General features: G+C 39.9%; 1 protein-coding gene across 1 annotated transcript in view; it reads right to left on the bottom strand.

Moving 5' to 3' along the window:
- LOC139458447 (POU domain, class 2, transcription factor 3L-like) overlaps nucleotides 1–13,228 on the bottom strand; it is a 54,471-nt gene extending 41,243 nt beyond the window's left edge. Inside the window, exon 1 of the mRNA XM_071239885.1 lies at nucleotides 13,108–13,228. Coding sequence (XP_071095986.1) covers nucleotides 13,108–13,144 — 37 coding nt within the window. The 5' untranslated portion in view covers nucleotides 13,145–13,228. The remainder of the gene's footprint in view (nucleotides 1–13,107) is intronic.
- Between the last annotated feature and the right edge of the window lie 10,290 nt (nucleotides 13,229–23,518).

The raw sequence follows: 23,518 nt of genomic DNA on the forward strand, positions 1-23,518 counted from the left end.
GTTTATCATCCAAACATAATCAACCCTCAAAGATGTTTATCATCCAAACATAATCAACCCTCATAGATGTTTATCATCCAAACATAATCAACCCTCAAAGATGTTTATCATCCAAACATAATCAACCCTCAAAGATGTTTATCATCCAAACAAACAACCCTCAAAGATGTTTATCATCCAAACATAATCAACCCTCATAGATGCTTTTCATCCAAACATAATCAACCCTCATAGATGTTTCTCATCCAAACATAATCAACCCTCATAGATGTTTATCATCCAAACATAATCAACCCTCAAAGATGTTTATCATCCAAACATAATCAACCCTCATAGATGTTTATCATCCAAACTTAATCAACCCTCAAAGATGTTTATCATCCAAACATAATCAACCCTCAAAGATGTTTATCATCCAAACAAACAACCCTCAAAGATGTTTATCATCCAAACAAACAACCCTCACAGATGTTTATCATCCAAACCTAATCAACCCTCACAGATGTTTATCATCCAAACATAATCAACCCTCACAGATGTTTATCATCCAAACATAATCAACCCTCAAAGATGTTTATCATCCAAACCTAATCAATCCTAGATGTTTATCATCCAAACCTAATCAACCCTCACAGATGTTTATCATCCAAACCTAATCAACCCTCACAGATGTTTATCATCCAAACATAATCAACCCTCACAGATGTTTATCATCCAAACATAATCAACCCTCAAAGATGTTTTTCATCCAAACATAATCAAACCTCAAAGATGTTTATCATCCAAACATAATCAACCCTCATAGATGTTTATCATACAAACATAATCAACCCTCAAAGATGTTTATCATCCAAACTTAATCAACCCTCACAGATGTTTATCATCCAAACATAATCAACCCTCATAGATGTTACTCATCCAAACTCAATCAACCCTCACAGATGTTTATCATCCAAACATAATCAACCCTCACAGATGTTTATCATCCAAACTTAATCAACCCTCATAGATGTTTATCATCCAAACATAATCAACCCTCACAGATGTTTATCATCCAAACATAATCAACCCTCATAGATGTTTATCATCCAAAAATAATCAACCCTCAAAGATGTTTATCATCCAAACATAATCAACCCTCATAGATGTTTATCATCCAAACTTAATCAACCCTCAAAGATGTTTATCATCCAAACATAATCAACCCTCAAAGATGTTTATCATCCAAACAAACAACCCTTGCAGATGTTTATCATCCAAACTTAATCAACCCTCACATATGTTTCTCATCCAAACATAATCAACTCTCAAAGATGTTTATCATCCAAACATAATCAACCCTCAAAGATGTTTATCATCCAAACATAATCAACCCTCACAGATGTTTATCATCCAAACATAATCAACCCTCAAAGATGTTTATCATCCAAACATAATCAACCCTCAAAGATGTTTATCATCCAAACTTAATCAACCCTCAAAGATGTTTCTCATCCAAACATAATCAATTCAGTTAGATGCTTATCATCCAAACTTAATCAACCCTCAAAGATGTTTATCATCCAAACATAATCAACCCTCAAAGATGTTTATCATCCAAACATAATCAACCCTCACAGATGTTTATCATCCTAACATAATCAACCCTCAAAGATGTTTTTCATCCAAACTTAATCAACCCTCACAGATGTTTCTCATCCAAACTTAATCATCCCTCACAGATGTTTATCATCCAAATTTAATCATCCCTCACAGATGTTTATCATCCAAACTTATTTAACCCTCATAGATGTTTATCATCCAAGGAAAACTCACCATTAAATGACAACTTAAAATAAAATTAAAAATCCTAGTTAATAGGTAAAATGTGTCTACAGTCAAAACAATCTTCATTCTTTTCTCAAAGATCAACAATCACCCGCCTCATGTTATGATTTTTCCACCTGTCTCAGAAGAGCTTCCTTTGGAAAAAAACATTCCTTGCTGGCAAAAACAGCCAGGAGATTGGGCCCGAGTCCCTCCACTCTCCAAGCAGATGCTCTGTCCATTACAGAGGGGGTCAGAAATAAAGTCATAACAGTCATAACAAAGTTTTAATAAACACGTATAAAGAGTTTCTAAGAAAAACAACAAAGAAAACAATACCTTTCTAAGTACCAGAAGGAGAATGTGTATCTTAATATTCCACAAATCCTGCCTTACCAGCAATATTACCATGCCTATCAGCAATCACAAACACACCTGTCTAAGGTAGTTAATGCTTACCTGGTCAGAGAAACTCGTCAAGACGACAAAGGCCTAGGACCACGCAATTGATCCCACATGTTAACAAAATTGAACAGTCAGTGCTAGAGACGACTTTTCAATAGGCAAAAAACCAACATTAATATTAATACCCGCTCCATGTCTGGCACTTTTTACCACATTCATAATTCATACAGAGAAATGGCACTAATCTACATTATTCTGAATAAATATACAAAGATGAATTACATACATATCTGAATTACATATATTCAAATACCACAGGAAAAATAATGTATTGATTATTACTACTAGGCATAGTGAAGAGTACTCAGTGTGCTTGTTTCACAGGTCATACTGCATTAGTTTTGTATCAGTGTTATAGCTGTCACAAAAAGTAAGGTTACCATAAATAGGAAAGACAGAAAGTTGACAAGAAAAGTCCAAGTTTTATTATTGGTTTGTGGTTTAAAGCCGCACTCAGCAATATTCCAGCTGTATGACGGCGGTCTGTAAATAATCAAGTCTGGACCAGACAATCCAGTGATTGACATCATGAGCATCGATCCATGCAATTAGGACACGATGACATGCATCAACCAAGTCAGCGAGCCTGATCACCCGATCCCGTTAGTCACCTCTTACGACAAGCATCGTCGCCTTTTACGGCAAGCATGGGTTGCTGAAGACCTATTCTACCCCGGGTCTTCACGGGTGAAAAGTCCAAGTAATCTTGCAATTTTGTTGCTGTCCAACATACCCAGTACTGAACAGTTATTATCATCCAAAACTGCCTCCCACAGGAGATATGCTTGGGGGCGATCAAGCAATATCTACATTGTAGATATCGCTGCAATGAAATTGCATCACAATGCTTTGCAAACCACTGACGTCACAATCAAATGTCATCACTAATGGTTCTGCTACTGAAGCTGTTAGCAGTTCTTTTTACACTTAAGACACTGTTTATTACTGTCTTCAAACTGAAAACGTTGAACGTCAGTGAGTGAGTGAGTTCGGTTTAACGCCGCTTTTAACATTATTCCAGTTATATCACGGCGTGTCAGCTTAATGTGGGAGGAAAGCTCGAAGTGATGCAGGTCTAAGACGTTTACCACTTCGGTGAAACCCACGAGCACGGGTATGGTGCTGACAAACCTAGAAACATAATTGAGGCGAACCGGGATTCGACCCACAATCATAGGTTTCTGGCGTGCCCAAGGGACGCAACTCTGCACAGCAAATCGCGGCGCCTTAGACGACTGGGCCACCTGTGCCCCCCGTTGAACATCAGACAGGAACTACTGATGAGTGATGAACTCTGTTCGGACAGATATACCCTGCACTGGAGGTGTTCTGCTGAATATTATGAATATAACGAAACCGGTTAATTACATACGAAACCCTTCTGGTACGAAGAGTTACCAGTTCAAGATTGTCCAACACATCATCTCCCTGATGACTTTAAGCAGAGTATGACTGAGTATTGTTTTTATGTTGCTTTTATGATATTCCAGCAATATAAGCCCTGATTGTGTTTCTAGGTTTGTCAGCACCAAACTGTGCTCGTGGGTTTCACAGAACTGGTAAACGCCAAAGACCTGCATCACTTCGAGCTTTCCTCCCACGGTGTTAAACCCAACTCACTCACTAGTGGACTAAAAATGTTTGTTTCGTCTGCTGTGCATGGATATATCAAGGATCCAAAACCATGTGCCCTTGACAGTCCAATTTGGAAAATTTATTTATTGGTCCAAAATTATGATTTTGTAAAAGTCTTTATTTAATTAATCTCGGAAATGTCAGAAGTGTCTGACACTGTATTTTAACACTGCATTCAATGCAATAATGAAAAGTGAAGCACTAAACCCTCTTCCTCTTTCTTTCTTTCTTTGTTTGTTGTTTAATGCCACACTCAGCAATATTCCAGCTATACGACAGCGGTCTGTAAAATAATCAAGTCTGGACCAGACAATCCATTGATTGACATCATGAGCATCGATCCACCCAATTCGGATCGATGACATGTATCAACCAAGTCAGCAAGCCTGACCACCCGATTCCGTTAGTCGCCTTTTCTTCCTCTTTATTGGTCCCGACATAAGCGACAGCGAAGTTGCCTCAACCAAACTGACTGATTAGTTACCATGTACAATCAGTCTCGTTAATCCGACACTCGTCTTTATCCAACACTAATGATGGGAATCGATTAAATCAGTGCTATTTAGAACCATTAATCCAACAGTCTCGCACTCCGACTCCGACACACCTTATTTGCAATGAATTACCAAAATCACTCATTAATCAGTCTCGTTAATCCGACACAGTGGTCAGCGTACTCCGTAGTATCTGCCCACGAGTAAACAACACCATGTTTTGATGCGAGACGAGTCGGCGAGTAGCTGCGTATTTCAACGCCTGCAGAGATAAACTTGCTTAACAATAAACAATTACTGCTTTAAATAAACAAAACAGGATTAATCACATGCCTAGATTACCTCAATCTCATAAAATCGGTTACAAGTTCTCGCTAACCAAACCGATTCATTAGTTATACCATGTATGGTGATACAAATTCGGAAAATATCATTTCTCATTTAGGAATTTATACTGACAGACTTAGGGAGGCATATCGGCCGCTGAGCAGGTCTAAATAAACCCTGCTAAAGTTACACACTGTTTATCACATGGAATGTGGTACATTTCAATCCTAGTTTATTTGATGGTCAACATTTCCGTGTTAACAACTATCACACAACAACAATATTTTACAAAATAATACAATTGTCATTCAAGTGTCACATTAATCAATAATACATGTGCATATTCCCCTGCTCAATATCATTTCATAATCACCCCAAAACAACCATTAATATTAATGGTGTAACATCCCTTAAACATGTTAAAAAAACTTGCATACATCCAGCTAAAGTATTTTTACCAATAATATTGCGACAAATTTATTTCCTTGTTTTAAGGACATTATTTTTAAACATACAGTGTGCCTGGTCCGAGGAATGAGAGATTTTCTCAGTTTAAGCATTGGTTGCTGAAGACCAGTTCTAACCCTGATCTCCACAGGGGCAGACAAGCATTGGTTGCTGAAGACCAGTTCTGACCCATACCTTCACAGGGGCAGACAAGCATTGGTTGCTGAAGGCCAGTTCTAACCCTGATCCCCACAGGGGCAGACAAGCATTGGTTGCTGAAGACCAGTTCTGACCCATACCTTCACAGGGAAGACAAGCATTGGTTGCTGAAGACCAGTTCTAACCCTGATCTCCACAGGGGCAGACAAGCATTGGTTGCTGAAGACCAGTTCTGACCCATACCTTCACAGGGGCAGACTAGCATTGGTTGCTGAAGACCAGTTCTGACCCATACCTTCACAGGGAAGACAAGCATTGGTTGCTGAAGACCAGTTCTAACCCTGATCTTCACAGGGACAGACAAGCATTGGTTGCTGAAGACCAGTTCTGACCCTGATCTTAACAGGGGCAGACAAGTATTAGTTGCTGAAGACCAATTCTAACCCGTATTTTCACAAAGGAAGACAAGCATTGGTTGCTGAAGACCAGTTTTGACCCATACCTTCACAGGGGCAGACAAGCATTGGTTGCTGAAGACCAGTTCTGACCCATACCTTCACAGGGGCAGACTAGCATTGGTTTCTGAAGACCAGTTCTGACCCATACCTTTACAAGGGGAGACAAGCATTTGTTGCAGAAGACCAGTTCTGACCCATACCTTCACAGGGGCAGACAAGCATTGGTTGCTGAAGACCAGTTCTGACCCATACCTTCACAAGGGGAGACAAGCATTTGTTGCAGAAGACCAGTTCTGACCCATACCTTCACAAGGGAAGACAAGCATTGGTTTCTGAAGACCAATTCTAACCCTGATCTTCACAGGGACAGACAAGCATTGGTTGCTGAAGACCAGTTCTGACCCTGATCTTAACAGGGGCAGACAAGTTTTAGTTGCTGAAGACCAATTCTAACCCGTATCTTCACAAAGGAAGACAAGCATTGGTTTCTGAAGACACAATATAATGGGGATCTTCTCAGGGACAGACAGGCATTGGTTGCTGAAGACCAGTTCTGACCCTGATCTTCACAGGGGGAGACAAGCATTGGTTGCTGAAGACCAGTTCTAACCCTGATCTTCACAAGGGAAGACAAGCATTGGTTGCTGAAGACCAGTTCTGACCCTGATCTTCACAGGGGGAGACAAGCATTGGCTGCTGAAGACCAATTCTAACCCATACCTTCACAAGGGGAAGACAAGCATTGGTTGCTGAAGACCAGTTCTGACCCTGATCTCCACAGGGGCAGACAAGCATTGGTTGCTGAAGACCAGTTCTAACCCTGATCTCCACAGGGACAGACAAGCATTGGTTGCTGAAGACCAGTTCTGACCCTGATCTCCACAGGGGCAGACAAGCATTGGTTGCTGAAGACCAGTTCTAACCCTGATCTCCACAGGGACAGACAAGCATTGGTTGCTGAAGACCAGTTCTGACCCATACCTTCACAGGGGCAGACTAGCATTGGTTGCTGAAGACCAGTTCTGACCCATACCTTCACAAGGGAAGACTAGCATTGGTTGCTGAAGACCAGTTCTGACCCATACCTTCACAGGGGGAGACAAGCATTGGTTGCTGAAGACACACTATAATGGGGATCTTCAAAGGGAGAGACAAGCATTGGTTTCTGAAGACCAATTCTAACCCGTATCTTCACAAGGGAAGGCAAGCATTGGTTTCTGAAGACCAATTCAAACCCAGACCTTGTCAGGGGGAGACAAGCATTGGTTGCTCAAGACCAATTCTAACCCAGGATATTCAAGGGGCTACTTATATAGAGTTAGCTGTTCCTTGTCTTAAAGTGTCAATGGTCAAGAGTGTAAGAGCAAGGCACTATATATTTGATGTGCACTATGTGGGATGTAAGCATGGATAAGTGTGGGAGTGAGCTTAAGCCACACGAGGGCAACTGGGCAACACAGAGTCTGGCGCAAAAGTGGCTGACAGCATGAGCAATAATCCACACAACAGATGGTGACACAACCAGCCAGGTCATGCATTGTACCCAATTTAGTCAACAGAGCAGTGACCCATGAGATCACACACAATAAGCCAGGTCACACATTGAACCAGTTTAGTCAACTGAGCAATCATCCACGAGATCACACACAATAAGCCAGGTCACACATTGTAACCAATTTAGTCAACTGAACAATGATCCACGAGATCACACACAATAAGCCTTGTCACACATTGTAACCAATTTAGTTAATTCAGCAATCATCCATGAGATCACACACGATAAGCCAGGTCACACATTGTAACCAATTTAGTCAACTGAGCAATCATCCACGAGATCACACACAATAAGCCAGGTCACACAATGTAACCAATTTAGCCAACAGAGCAATGATCCACGAGATCACACACAATAGGCCAGGTCACACATTGTAACCAATTAATCAACAGAGCAATCATCCACGAGATCACACACAATAAGCCAGGTCACACATTGTAACCAATTTAGTCTGCTAAACAATCATCCACGAGATCACACACAATAAGCCAGGTCACACATTGTAACCAATTTAGTCAACAGAGCAATCATCCACGAGATCACACACAATAAGCCAGGTCACACATTGTAACCAATTAGTCAACAGAGCAATGATCCACGAGATCACACACAATAAGCCAGGTCACACATTGTAATCAATTTAGTCAACAGAGCAATGATCCACGAGATCACACACAATAGGCCAGGTCACACATTGTAACTAATTTAGTCAACAGAGCAATGATCCACGAGATCACACACAATAAGCCAGGTCACACATTGTAACCAATTAGTCAACAGAGCAATCATCCACGAGATCACACACAATAAGCCAGGTCACACATTGTAACCAATTTAGTCTGCTAAACAATCATCCACGAGATCACACACAAAAAGCCAGGTCACACATTGTAACCAATTTAGTCAACTGAGCAATCATCCACGAGATCACACACAATAAGCCAGGTCACACATTGTAACCAATTTAGTCTGCTAAACAATCATCCACGAGATCACACACAATAAGCCAGGTCACACATTGAACCAATTTAGTCTGCTAAACAATCATCCACGAGATCACACACAATAAGCCAGGTCACACATTGTAACCAATTTAGTCAACAGAGCAATCATCCACGAGATCACACACAATAGGCCAGGTCACACATTGTAACCAATTAGTCAACAGAGCAATGATCCACGAGATCACACACAATAAGCCAGGTCACACATTGTAACCAATTTAGTCAACAGAGCAATCATCCACGAGATCACACACAATAGGCCAGGTCACACATTGTAACCAATTAGTCAACAGAGCAATCATCCACGAGATCACACACAATAAGCCAGGTCACACATTGTAACCAATTTAGTCAACAGAGCAATGATCCACGAGATCACACACAATAAGCCAGGTCACATATTGTAACCAATTTAGTCAACTGAGCAATGATCCACGAGATCACACACAATAAGCCAGGTCACATATTGTAACCAATTTAGTCAACAGAGAAATGATCCACGAGATCACACACAATAAGCCAGATCACACACAATAAGCCAGATCACACACAATAAGCCAGGTCACACATTGTAACCAATTTAGTCATCTAAACAATGATCCACGAGATCACACACAATAAGCCAGGTCACACATTGTAACCAATTAAGTCCAATAATCAGATACAACCAGCATCCTCACAAGATAATGCTATAAGATTTGTAACCTATTCTGCTGATAAATTATCCAAAGGGAATAAGACATATCTTGTCTTAACACAATCAACGGTACATCTAATGCTAACCCATTTTTTATCCATCTTCCAAGTAGCTTTCTCCTATAAAGACTGTCAATAAAAATTCGAAACCCATCCCAAACCTTAAACGCATTCTTCGTTACGCCTTGGCTAAAATTTAAGACATGCAAAACAACATCGGTTTTAAATAACTTTAAAGGTATAGATGTTTCTTCTCCTCTGTTGCTGGGGTTAGACAAGCCCCACAAAACTGCATGCTTGGTCACCCCTACACAGACACAAGACTGCTCCACGCCCAGAATCACTGAGCCTGCTCAAGGCAAGGCGCTACATGCAGTGTGTGGGTTATGCAGATAAATCAGCTCCATAGTGTATATGCAAATGAAATATGTGGAATTAATGGTAACCCTGTCAATCCTAGTTCGTGAATTTGATTATTTCACGTTAACAGGAAGGTGACAACAAAATCCTTTCCTGACTAGGAAGAATGAACAGATTGCTTCTCGGGGAATCACTTTTGAAAAACTGGTTTGGGAGGATGTGCTCATAAATAAGATCATACGAGTATAGAAAGAGGATGTCCTGTAGTTTTAAACAGTTTAATTCGTTACGCTACATCTACAGTTTGTACATGTACAGCCACTGAACACATGTCACCATGGAGACACACATCACCTGTGGATGACTATATGTCACACTTTACAATGAGAGTGAGTGAGTGAGTGAGTATTGTTTTACGCCGCTTTTAGCAATATTCCAGCAATATCATGGCGGGGGAGACCAGAAATGGGCTTCACACATTGTACCCAGGTCTTCGGCGTGAGGAGCGAACGCTTTATCCACTAGGCTACCTGACCGCCCCCTTTCCAATGAGCAACAGCAGTGGTCGGGTGAAATGGGGTTTAACGTCACGTTCAAGATTATTGTATTACATAGCAACATGCATGCATGTGCATATGTGATTGCTTGTACTAGTCCAGTCTGAGTTTATGGTGCTAGCCCACTAAGATACCCTACCGCAGTTTGACATGAATACCCCTATCAGACACAGTATACTGACTCCGAGGCGAGTGAGTGAGTGCGCACGTGTATTTGTGTCTTTGTGGTGTTTGTGTTGTTTGTGTGCGGGTGCACATATATTTGTGTGTGTGCATGTAGCGCCTTGCCTTGAACAGGCTCTCACGTCAGTTATCAAGATTCTGCGGATGAGCTGAAGGAAGGAAGGAAAGAAGGAAGGGGGATACGACTGCAGTCAACTATGTCACATCCATATCACACCAACCTGTATAGTCAAATCTGGGGAATACGACTGCAGTCAACTATATCACATCCATATCACACCAACTTGTATAGTCCAATCTGGGGGATACGACTGCAGTCAACTATATCACATCCATATCACACCAACCTGTATAGTCAAATCTGGGGGATACGACTGCAGTCAACTATATCACATCCATATCACACCAACCTGTATAGTCCAATCTGGGGGATACGACTGCAGTCAACTATATCACATCCATATCACATCAACCTGTATAGTCAAATCTGGGGAATACGACTGCAGTCAACTATATCACATCCATATCACATCAACCTGTATAGTCAAATCTGGGGAATACGACTGCAGTCAACTATATCACATCCATATCACATCAACCTGTATAGTCAAATCTGAACCGGACAACCCAGTAGTTGAGAGCATGAACACTCCACACAATGCATGATAACATGATAACACAAAATAAACCAGGTGACACATTGGATCGGCTTAGATGAATCACATGACAAGCATGAGGCACGGACAGAATTATTCAGCTATGGAGTCCTCACGGGGAGATTGTTGTCTGAAATACCTACAAACTACATAGGACTTTCATTTGGATATCAAATATTTAAAACAGAATCAAATACTTTCATATGAGGTGTTTTGCACTTTTGATATCAAATGTTTGAAACAGAATCAAATACTTTCATATAAGGTTTTTTGCACACCCATTGTCAACAGGTCAGTCCATGTTAATTTATACGCCAATACACACAAGACAATGAAGTAATCAGTGAATACCGTATTCGACGTAATAAGGGCCCCGCTCTAATAAGCACCCATGTCGATATTTGCTAAAATATTGGCTGGTGAACAATCCCAATTAGCACCCCTTCCGATTGATCAATGTACACAGGACATTTATTCCTGTATAATACGTATGTTATAAGCTCCCTTAATTATGGGAAATTAAATTCTGGAAAAATATATCTGTCGTATATAAATATTTCAGGCCGTCAGCATAAACCACGAAATGTATGATCTTTCAACTCTGCTGTTTTTCACCAAAATAATATTCTAATAAGAGCCCCCCATTTCTAATCTTGAGAGCGCCCTGGGCGCTTATTATGTCGAATACGGTATGTTAGGTAATGGAACATGTGATGTCGTACATCTTCACTATGAAGCTCTAGAGGAAGGAACCCTCTTCGCACACTGATTTATGATATTCATGTGAATAACAATTTCAATTTCTTTTATAAGATGTGTATATTCAGTAACGGTACATAATTTAAGAGATTCTTAAGCAAAACATGCATATGTTCTGTGCAGGTTGCCAGCGGCATATATAATCACATGATTTATTCATTCAATTTAAACACACATTTATTTGCAAATAGCCATAATAAAATTATGTAGTTTTATGATCATATGCAAGGTCTGTGCAGAGATAAAAGTATAGAGATATCTAAAACATGGAACTATGCCAAATATATTTTTGCTCTTTCTTGATACTGTAGCCATATTATAATAAATTTATATCAAACATCCTTCAAGACAAAAATAACTCCATCTTTATGTACATGATAAATAAACGGAGCCATAAAACAGTATGATCATATCTTTATCACAGAAATAACGGAATATTTTTTTATCATTTTAAAGGAAACTTGACTTGACCTATCTTAACCAACAAACCAAAGAATATCGGTCAAGCTTAACAAAAGATACCATCAATGAAAATAAAACAATTTCATGACACAGAGATGTATATATTTCTTTGCATGACATGATCTGTATATCATCGAGCGGACAGACTTAACCAACAGGCCTACGTATTATCCAGAGCCATAAACATTTCTTGAACTATTTTTCAAATCCTACTGCAGGATCACATAACCAAAGACATTATTTTTAAAGAAATACAAGTGACACCATCACTGTCCCAAAATGTCATTTCTAAATACAGGCATCAATGTAAGATATTATATACACATACGCTAAAACATTATCTATTTCTGTAGCAAAATACATCCACCTGGACAGAGAGTGGTGTGGGTTGCATTCCTAGTTTAAAGTTGTTATAATGTAACTAGGCCGACCCGCATGAGGTCATCAGTCGCGATTAGGCCACTCGTTCTACCCGTCAAGTTCGCACTAACATACCTTTACAAGCTATCAGCGTTAATGTTTACAACTCAACAACCCCCATAGCTACAAACAGATCTAGTCGGGCGGGTCACAGAAACAAAAGGTGGTACTGAAATGACAAACAGTCAAACTGTAAAGAAAACGCGGCTCCCTTTATCAATCGACCCCCATTTTCAGACCCCAGTCAACCTATTTTTTATTTGGGACAGTGTGGCTCTCGCTTGACAATAGAACTGTCAAATCAACACTGGCTACATGCACACACCTTTAGCTTCGTCTGTGTTGACAAAACAACGTGCATCGTTTGCATCGAAAACACGTGCTGCAATATTTTGTGTTATTCTCGTTTGACCTGCATTTGCATGCATACACATAACACCACGCACACACAAAAACACCCTCACAATATTTCACACTCAATGCAAATTCGGACGGGCACCTGCAAATGCCAAAAAATACCTCCCTGACCCACCGAGAAGAAATTGATTGTCAGCTAAAATCGACTGACACTCTAATTAACGCAATTAAGCCGATAGTTAATGAAGGAACAGGGCATATATTATGCTAACACTGAAATATGAATATGTAAAAATCGTATTATTACCTGGCTTTTCATTTGGGGACGACGCGTGTTCCGCCATTTTGAATAATAAAATCCTACAAATTAGTCTCCGGCGCACTACGGAAACTAATTAGCTCTAAATATGCACAATCACAAATGTCTGTTGAAGGTATCACACGTCATATCATTAGATGGATATTGAAAGACAAAGTATACCTTTCTAAACTCCACTTGGGAAAATCTTCTACGCTTATAATCAAACCCAGGCTGAGAAAATCGAAACTACTTTATTATTCCGAAATGTGCCGATGAATAAATTGTCCCTGTGTGCTGTCCTCCTAACAACCAATATCTGCTTCTTATGTCACAAGCGGCCCTCTACTGAACCACATGTGTATTCTCCCGAAAAGCTTACTTTAAGTTATATATACCATCGAATCTATATATTTGCGTCCGTATGTTATAATTTTTTTGAAAAACGGAAATGTAACGTAAAGTAACACAAAATCTAACATGAAATTATTTAAATTAAGTTAACCACCTCACTTTGGAACACCATAAGATATAACCAATTTGTACCAATACAACTATATTTTTGATGTTACTAATGTTATTGTTCTTATTTAAAAAAAAGATAATGTCGAATTAATATCGGTATTATCAGAATTTAAACAGACACCAGATAAAATAGCATTTTCTGTGACATGAAAATTGTTCATGATCAAGAAAGGCAAAATAATTAAAATAATGTTGAAAATATATATTAAATATTTCCCCCTTTTAAACAATGGACATATAAATATAATTTTGGAATGAATTATGCTTTTGAATGAATTTGATTGGTTCTTACAAAAACAAGACCCTTCAATATTGTTCCGATGATAATTAGAAGCAGCTGTCAAGTTACCGTGTTTGTGTGGATTCTGGCGTTTAGTGAGATAACGACACTTGTAGCTATATCCGGCTGCGTTGTGCACACGGCGTAGTAATATTGAATCACCATTATCCCCGTAACGCTACATTTAATAGTTCGTATCTAGTCCTACATTATGAAGTCCCATTTTTCCATATTTAGGAAGCCTTTTTTGTACGATTAATAAAAAATTATGTATCCGATGTGACATTGAGCAGCATTCAAACACGGACTGCCGTCAGATTGTGTGGTGTAATGCGACAGTCACTTGACGACGACGACGACGACGATGATGATGATGATGATGATGATGATGATGGAGATTTAACGAGCGCTTCCGGGGGATGCCGATTTCGCACTCGGGGCATACCTAGAAACATATGAAGGAATGAATAAGAAAAATCAATTTGCAAATGTATGTCCCAATAATTCCCCTGACGGGGATGAAGGTTTAAAAAGGGAACTTGAACGCGTGAAAATAGTGAATCCAGTTTAAAAATGGCTTACGGGTCTTAAATCTCTAAAAACGTCGATTATCAAAGCCGTAATTTCTGCAGCAGCTAGACAAATAATGAACTCAAAGCATAACAGCCATATTGCTTCTTAAATTGGCTTGAAACGTACGGATATTATGACGCCATTCGTCATGACCGGACTATGAGTTGCCATACTGAGTGGATGAGTTTGGTTTAAAGTGTCTTGAACAGTAGTTCAGCTTGATGTGGGAGAAATACCCGAAGTCAGTGACGCTGGTCTCAGACGAACATAACGATGAACCGTTGTCGACCAAGATTTAGATATAAATATAATACACACAAAACTTTTCACCGAACAGAAATCTTTGTGGCTTATGAATTAATAATGATTGATATATGACAGTGCTAATAGCGGAGTGATCTGGAGAATATTATTTAAGCTACAAGGAATTAGAAAGTATTTATAACTCGCTTATTGATTGTGTTATCTCTTAGCCTTGACTTCCAATACAACCCGGACAAGATGTGCCTCGGGTGAATACATTTTATAAGCCCTGAACTTTGACTTGGAATGACATTGAGGAAGGGCAGATAATCCGTAGTTGCGAGTGGGTTATTTTATAAATATTCGCCATTGACTTGTTTCCGAGAAAACGTAGAATAGTTGGGTTTAGCTCAATGTCAAGTTCGGCTATTTCCGTCAACTACTCTGTTTGCAGATTGGGTTTTAGCTCAGCCAATCTGTCGTTTGAACTACATCACATAAAACCACTGTGACGTCATGAACAATGGGTGACATCATATGCGACAATACTTTAAATAGGAATAAACGACGTGTGGGAGCTCTTTAGCAAACAATAGAACACTGTAGAGAGAATAAACCACGAGGGGTGCATATTGTACGATAAACAACCACCACGAGGCGTTTATTTCTGATATGAGATATCATTTTATCATCCAAAACTAGCTACCAAAGGAGATATCGCTTGGGTGAGAGCAAGCGATATCTACATTGTAGCTATCGCTGCAATGAAATTGCATCACAATGCTTTGCAGACCACAATGCTTTGCAGATATATTTCATATCAAAAGACACTCGGGTGTACAGCCTATAGAAGAAATAACAATAACAATAGCTTTAACAATATTTTCCAGTATTTTAATAATGATGACTCCCTCAATAGAATCCGACCTCGGCAATGTCGGACATGTCCATTTTATGCACAGGTGGGTATTTCCCCATATTCCTACAATCCTCACGTCGTTTACCTGTACCTTTTCTCCCAATGACGATTGTCATATCTCTCCCGCTCTTGAATGCAATCGTTCGGCCATCGCGTTTATCTGCGTTACCCAGCTACATCTAAGGGGAACAACTCACAAGACACTCCCCTCCAAAACAAATGACGTCGTCCAGTACACGACGTCATCAAGTTGCAAGCGCTTGTTGGAATCTCCAGAAATGACGCCATGATAGAACAATGTTTTATCGTAGAATAAACCACACTTCGTTCTTCGTTGTTCTTTGCGATTTATCGCGTAGCCATCTTGTATTATGACGTAATGTTGCTATGTCCGCTTCGCAAAATTGAAAAACAATGGAACAGTGTGAACTAGCCAGTCAGATATCGCGCCCCAAGGGTTGGTTGTTGGTTGGTTTGTTGTTTAACGCCGCACTCGGCAATATTCTAGCTATATGACGGCGGTCTGTAAATAATCGAGTCTGGACCAGACAATCCAGTGATTAATATTATGAACATCGATCCCCGCCTTTGGGATCATGCCATGCATCAACCAAGTCAGCGAGCCTGACCACCCGATCTCGTTAGTCGCCTCCTACGACAAGCAAAGTCGCCTATCACGGCAAGCATGGGTTGCTGAAGACCTATTCTACATCGGGTCGAACCCAGTGAGCAGTATTACCACTATGTGTTGGGTGGGGGTTGTGTCAAGACTGGACCTGGCACACCAGCGCTTGTATACAACTCACGTGTATAGCGACAGAAAAGCACTCAGGATGTTGAAACAGCCCCTGTGATTAACGTTATAATGCACACACTGAAATAACAATAATTTACCATCTCTTAAGGTGTAGTAATTGGTATATCTTACTTTTTAATTGATAATGGGAAGTATATCTAATGAAAAGTTGAAATTATTCATTTTTAAATATTTGTGTAAAGAGTATATAATTAGAAATTCCTTTGTGAATTAAAATATAATTTGAAAAGGTTTTATTGTTTATGTATTCAGATATTTTGCCCAATATTTATCTCATATTAAGTACTCTAACATTATATGTATTTTTACATACGGCGACAGTTCAGCGACATATTTAAAGAATAGAAACTTTTAATCTGTGAATTCGCGTTGAACGAGCTGACTGAATAGAACATTCTGTTAATCTGTGGATAAGCTTATCAAATACCCTTATTGTTACACGTCGTGACCTATCAAGCATGTACAATTTTGAGCCGTGAGGTGACGAAACGGGATATGTAACAACATTGACCGAATATTCTTTTCCGAATATTTGACAAGATTATCCACACACTCGATTTAGTTTAAACTTCAGTCATAACGAACACGACTGTTTCATACAGCTCGTCTCCTGACAAAGTTGATATCACATTTACAATGTCTAATGTTAGCAAAACAATCAACCAGAATGCACTTTATATATTATTACTTTCTTCATTTAAAATTATTTTTCAGTTCTAATTACACAGCTTTTTTTCGGAATCATACAATATGTTATTTTATTTGTCGCAAGAAAACTGAATGTAAATCACTTCATTGGAAGAGTTCTTTTTCTCTCAAAAATGCTCCGGCGTTCCGCCGACATTCCGGAACGTTATCCTGACGCATGAATCCACGTTCCAGCACGGGTATGCTAATTCCCGATCGTATTACCCAAACCGCAACTGCGCATGCTCGGATCACAAGCGCTAAACACACAAAAACAACGTGGACAAAAAGAAGCCCCCGGTCAGTGTGTGATCTATATACTCACACACAATGAAAACGCCACATCATGTTTTCAAGCATGAGACAAAATTTGTTGCCGTGCTCAAGTCCGTCTCCAAACACACCCAATGAGATTCGACCCCGTACGACGACATTGTTGGGATTGATTTCCTTATGCCTAAATACCAGGAACAATTTAATTTGATTTTTCTCCAAATATTACATAAATTCGAACATGCGTTTTCAAAGTGTTTCAGTAGGGTTGTAGTCAAAACGGCCTCATAACTCAAAAGTCAAAACGGCCACAGACCCATTGTCAAAACGGCCACAAAAATAGTCAAAATGGCCACAAACCCATAGTGAAACCGGCCACACAAAAAGTCAAAGCGACCACAACAAAAAATGCCATGCTGGTGAGACAGGAAAGCTGACAGTGCAAGTGAGAGCTTTCAAATCTCTTTATCCAAAAGATTGCTACAAATCAGAAAGAAGAAATCTTCGCGGCCTGGAGATTTACAAGGGAGGCGACATAACACCATCTGAGCTGCTTAACATACGGGCTTCAAACCATGGACCAAGGGTTTGATATGATATGTGGTATGGAACTGTGATATTGAACTGTGCAATCACTTGTGTAGTGCCCAGTTAGTGCATGCTGAATTAAGATCTGAGTGTATATGGTGTTATGAACTGTTATACAATGTATATAATACAATAAATGTGACACAATGTCTTCTTTATTTTCTGTGTGGCTGTCATGAGTGTTTGTATGTCAAAGACTGTGGGTATGTCAAAGACTGTGGGTATGTCAAAGACTATGGGTATGTCAAAGACTATGGGTTGTGGCCGTTTTGACTTTACCTTTTGAGGTTATAATGACATGAGGCCGTTTTGACCCGCTCTCGTTTCAGTGTACTTTCGCGCTTCTGCCTTTTGGTTCAATTTATACAATTCTGAAAATTAGTGCTTCTGCATGCAGGGTTTCTATATAGAAGTGCTTGTCGTTATAGACCCGTGAAGATCCGGGTAAAATAGGTCTTCAGCAAGCCATTACTTCCCATAAGAGGTGACAATGCATGTCGTAAGAGGTGACGAACGGGCTCGGGTGGTCAGGCTCGCTGACTTGGTTGATGTATGTCATCGTATGCCAATTGCGTGGATCGATGCTCATGATGTCAATCACTGGGTTGTCTGATCGCATGCAAAGGTTGTTGTTAAATGGGATTCGAAGCCGAAAATCTTTCGGACCTTTCACTGCGTATGAATATTTATCTTGATAGGTATCTTTAATTTCAGTCTCAAATTTGAAAAAAACGTCCCATTCGAATCGCCGAAATTTATTCCACGTATATTTAAGAAATTTACGAAGAGTAGGAGTTGTTTATTGTACAATAAAACACTGCAGAGACAATAAACCAAGATGAGCGGAGCCCCGAGTTGTTTATTCTCCCCGCAGTGTTTTATTGTACGATATACAACGACAACGAGTCGTGTATATATGAGATATCAACATTATGCGCAGCCTCTTTAAGGACGTCAATATAATGTACAAGCTTTGAAAATATTTATTCATATTTAAATAAAAATGACTACCTGAGTAGAAACAGATGTCGGAAATGTCGGACAAGTCCATTTTATGAACAGGGGGGTTAAGTTTGGTATTTCATAGCACCTTTCGAAACCAAACGGTGACATAAAGTTTTAGCACCAAAGGGTGATAGATTTCTAACGCATCGCCCATTTCCGTAAACAAACGTGTAAATGAAACGCAAGGAAACACTCCTTGCATTCAGTGCTTCATTGGATGTTATGTTGAGTACATTCGTTTCAACACATGTCAAGCATTACAGTTCTGTTGAACAATCCATTGGCCATATAACAAAACCACGCTTGCAGGATCAGTAGACGGTGGCGCAACAAACGAGTGTCCAACTAGGTTCCGTCTTTCCTTCCTTTGACCACACCGCCTCCGTGGTCTTGTGGTAGTGCGTCCGCCCGGAGAGCGGAAGGTCCGGGGTTCGAACCCCAGGCGCGTCATACAAAGAGACGTTAAAAGATGGTACTTGTTGTTACCCTGTCTGGCGCTCGGCATTAAGGGGCTAAAACAAGTACTGGTCGGCTCGGAGTCAGTATACTGTGTCTGAGTGGGGTATTCATGTTAAACTGCAGCATGGTATCTCAGTGAGCCAGCACTACAAATCGGCATCAGTCCGGACTAGTACAAGCAGCCACACACACACACACACACGTATGCACGTCGTTATATAAGTGCAATAATCTTGGACGCGACGTTAAACCCAAATTCACCTCGCCTCACTTCCTTTGGCCACGGTTTTATTTTAATTCTTATTTGTGGAGTATTTTTCTTAATTAGGTCGAAATTAAAATGAAATTGTTTATGTAAATATTTTAAAATTTGATTCGACATTGTTTAGGTTGTCAGTTTAGTGGGGGAACATCAGTTGTGTTGATAACGAGGGTGTTCTGTATTATGCAGAGATTGTTAGCCGAGAGGTCTCCATGTCGTAAATATTATATCATTACGGAACAAAAAAAATTGTATAATGCGTGCATTTAAACGTATTTTCTATATATATTATATTTGATATATATACGATACGGAAACACAAGAGAGTAATAATCTATTTATTTCGTTCTTACAATAATCTTACAAAATCGATGTTTCAGATGTAATTTCATTCAGTAAGAACAACAGCGTATGAATACAATGTTTGAAGGATCTGCCGCGTAAGGTTATGAAGTGATCAGAGGCTATACGCTATACATATATGCATTTAATCATAGTATTTACATTTCAAACATTTACTTTACCTTGTATCTACCATGTTTCTAAGCTTTTAAAAGAGATCGGTCTGGGAAATAGAAATACCTTTAGACAATTTGTATCTAAATTTCTGTTTGAGGCGCATGTCTCAGATTGTTGACTCCGTAAACAGAAGGAAAAAATCACCTCACATTGGGCCAATTGGCATACCCAGCAAGTTTGAGTAAAGGCCCTCGAACGCTACTTGTTTGCCGGCTTGTTACATTTCTAGTGTATTTGAATCAAACGATTAATGATGAAGTGAAGATTCCGGGTTAGAATAGGTCTTCAGCAACCCATGTTTGCCGTAAAAGGTGGCTATGCTTGTCGTAAGAGGCGACTAACGGGATCGGGTGGTCAGGCTCGCTGACTGGGTTGATGCATGTCATCGTATCCCAATTACGTGGATCGATGCTCGTGATGTCAATCACTGAATTGTCTGTTCCAGACTGGATTATTCACAGACCGCCGTCATATAGCTGGTACATTGCTGAGTGCGGTGTTAACAACAAACAAACAAAACAAACAAACATAATCACACATAGGTACTGTCAAAGAATCTCACGAGGTACTCGTGATTGTCAAACACAAGGCAGAAACGAGACCCCAGACCAAGGAGACTTATCTCCCTTTAACGTGGCCAAGTAGCGATAAAGATTTTACAGCTACTTCACACACTATTACTGACTGTAAAATAGTGTTCGACATTCATGGACGGATACAGAGAGAGAGGGGGCACCCCCCTTTTTATTTCGAAAAAAATCTTTATTTCTGTATAAATTACCACCAAAGACAATAAATAGATCTTAATTGTGCACACACACACACCACCCCCACACCCCCTACACCCCCACCCACACACACCCACCCTTTTCAAAAAGCTGTATCCGCCCATGACATTACACCTATAACCTTTTCCGTTACATATATACGCGTCCACTTGTGTTTCACACATAGGTAACAGCCAGTATACTGTGTCTGAGTGGGGTATCCATGTTAAACTGCAGCATGGTATCTCAGTAAACTGGCACTATATAACTGACACACACGTATCACACGCACCCAATAATCTTGCACGCGACTATGGCAAGCCGTTTTCACATTTATTACAGAAAGATATCTTGAAATGAACTGAAAATATCTAGAATCTATTTCTAATATATTTATGTATTGTAGGATGGTAATTGTTTAATGATATCTTAAATACATTTAGAGATATCACAAACTAATTTGTTGATATCACCGTAACATTTTAAGATATCAGTAATTGTATTATGGATATCATAAATGAATTTAAGATATCTTTCATTATTTTTTGATATCTTGAAAACATTATTGACATCTTTAAAATAAAATACCGATATCTTTAAAACAATTGAAGATATCTGTAATTCTGTAATAAATGTGAAAACGGCTTGCCATACGCGACGTTAAACCTCATTTCACATCACCCAAAGGTATAAAAAATTATTATAGGACAGCTTCAGCTAATGGATGACTACGCCCCTTTAGTGCCAAAACGTGACGTCACGGTTTGGTTTCAATTTTGCCAAAGTTTAACACTGTGAAAAACATCCTACTGGCAATCCAGGATAAGTTGAACAAACTCACAAAACACGTTTGAGACAGAGGCGGTACACAGAATATGGGCAAACATATTTGGTTTGTTACAGGTAGAGGGAGTGTACGCATGTTATGCACGTGCAGGTCATGACGATGATATGACTACGCTCCCGTGGACACGAGGTTGCTCATAAGAGTGAGTGAGTGAGTGAGTGAGTATGGTTTTACGCCACTTTTAGCAATATTCCAGCAATATCACGGCGGGGGACACCAGAAATGGGATTCACACATTGTACCCATGTCGGGAATCGAACCCAGGTCTTCGGCGTGACAAGCGAACGCTTTAACCACTAGGCTACCCGACCGCCCCTGCTCATAAGACTAGTATGAGGTCAATGTGACAAGTCGATACCATTTGGTTTTTTGGTTTGTTGTTAAACGCCGCACTCAGCAATATTCCAGCTATATGACGGCGGTCTGTAAATAATCGAGTCTGGACCAGACAATCCAGTGATGGATATCATGAGCATCGATCCACGCCATTGGGATCGATGACATGCATCAACCAAGTCAGCGAGCCTGACCACCCGATCCCGTTAGTCGCCTTTTACGACAATTCATAGTCGCCTTTTACGGCAAGCATGGGTTTGCTGAAGACCTATTCTACCCCGGATGATCACGGGTCGACAAGTCGATACCAGAATTCGCTAAAAGTCGTTTGATGGAAGTTAATTACAAACAAACAAAAACGTCAAAGCTAGGTACGCACGGCTAATTCATACATTCTCAGGCTCGAGAATTGGTCTGTAATGTGAATTTAATGGGTTTTCGAGGATTTGATTGGTTTATTTGCTGATCACATGACACGTTTATTTTTCAACAAACTTCAAAAAGTGACGTTTACAAAGTATAAACTTCACATTTTGATGTTTTCACGATTTTGACTGTAACTACTTTTCATGGGTAATCCCCGAGTGGAACAATTCTCTCTTCTCTGTCCTTGTTGGTACGTTAATAAGTGTGTGTGATTGACAATTATGCACCCATGTTAACTGCGCACTCGGCCAGATCAGTGTGTGACTTTTAAAGCTCTAGTTCTCTGCTGTTCTTGTAGAATTCTTCACTGTAATGTCCTCATCTGTGTGGCGGTCGGGTAGCCTAGTGGTTAAAGCGTTCGCTTATGGTGCGGAAGACAAGGGTTCGATTCCCGACATGTGTACAATGTGTGAAGCCCATTTCTGTTGTCCCCCGTCGTGATATTGCTGGAATATTGCTAAAAACATCATAAAACCATACTCACTCATCTATGTGGTGCTTGTGAATTCACAAACATAATTAACGTCAGCTACAATGACTCTCGGACTTCACTGGAGGAAATAAGGATCATTCATCCATCACCCATTCATTCAGTCATCCATCAATTCGTTCGTTCGTCCATCCCTCCTTTCATTTGTTTACGACTAAGATCTTAGTGTCATGTATATCACGGGAATAATACTCTGACAGCTCGTTTCTGAATGATCGTGCGAATGCTTTGAAACTATCTTAAGATGTGAGCGGCACAGATGATAAGAAAAAGATAGATGTTATTTCGGGGCCTTATTTAAACCACATAGGCTGGTTAGCGACAACTGAAGACGTCTCTGCTCGCTACCCACTCACAGTGTATAAAGGAGCTTGTCTTAGTTGTCTGTAAAGCAGTGTCATGCC

Source organism: Haliotis cracherodii, unplaced genomic scaffold, assembly GCF_022045235.1.
Source record: "Haliotis cracherodii isolate W230 unplaced genomic scaffold, xgHalCrac1.p SCAF_12, whole genome shotgun sequence".
NCBI classification, from domain to species: Eukaryota; Metazoa; Mollusca; class Gastropoda; order Lepetellida; family Haliotidae; genus Haliotis; species Haliotis cracherodii.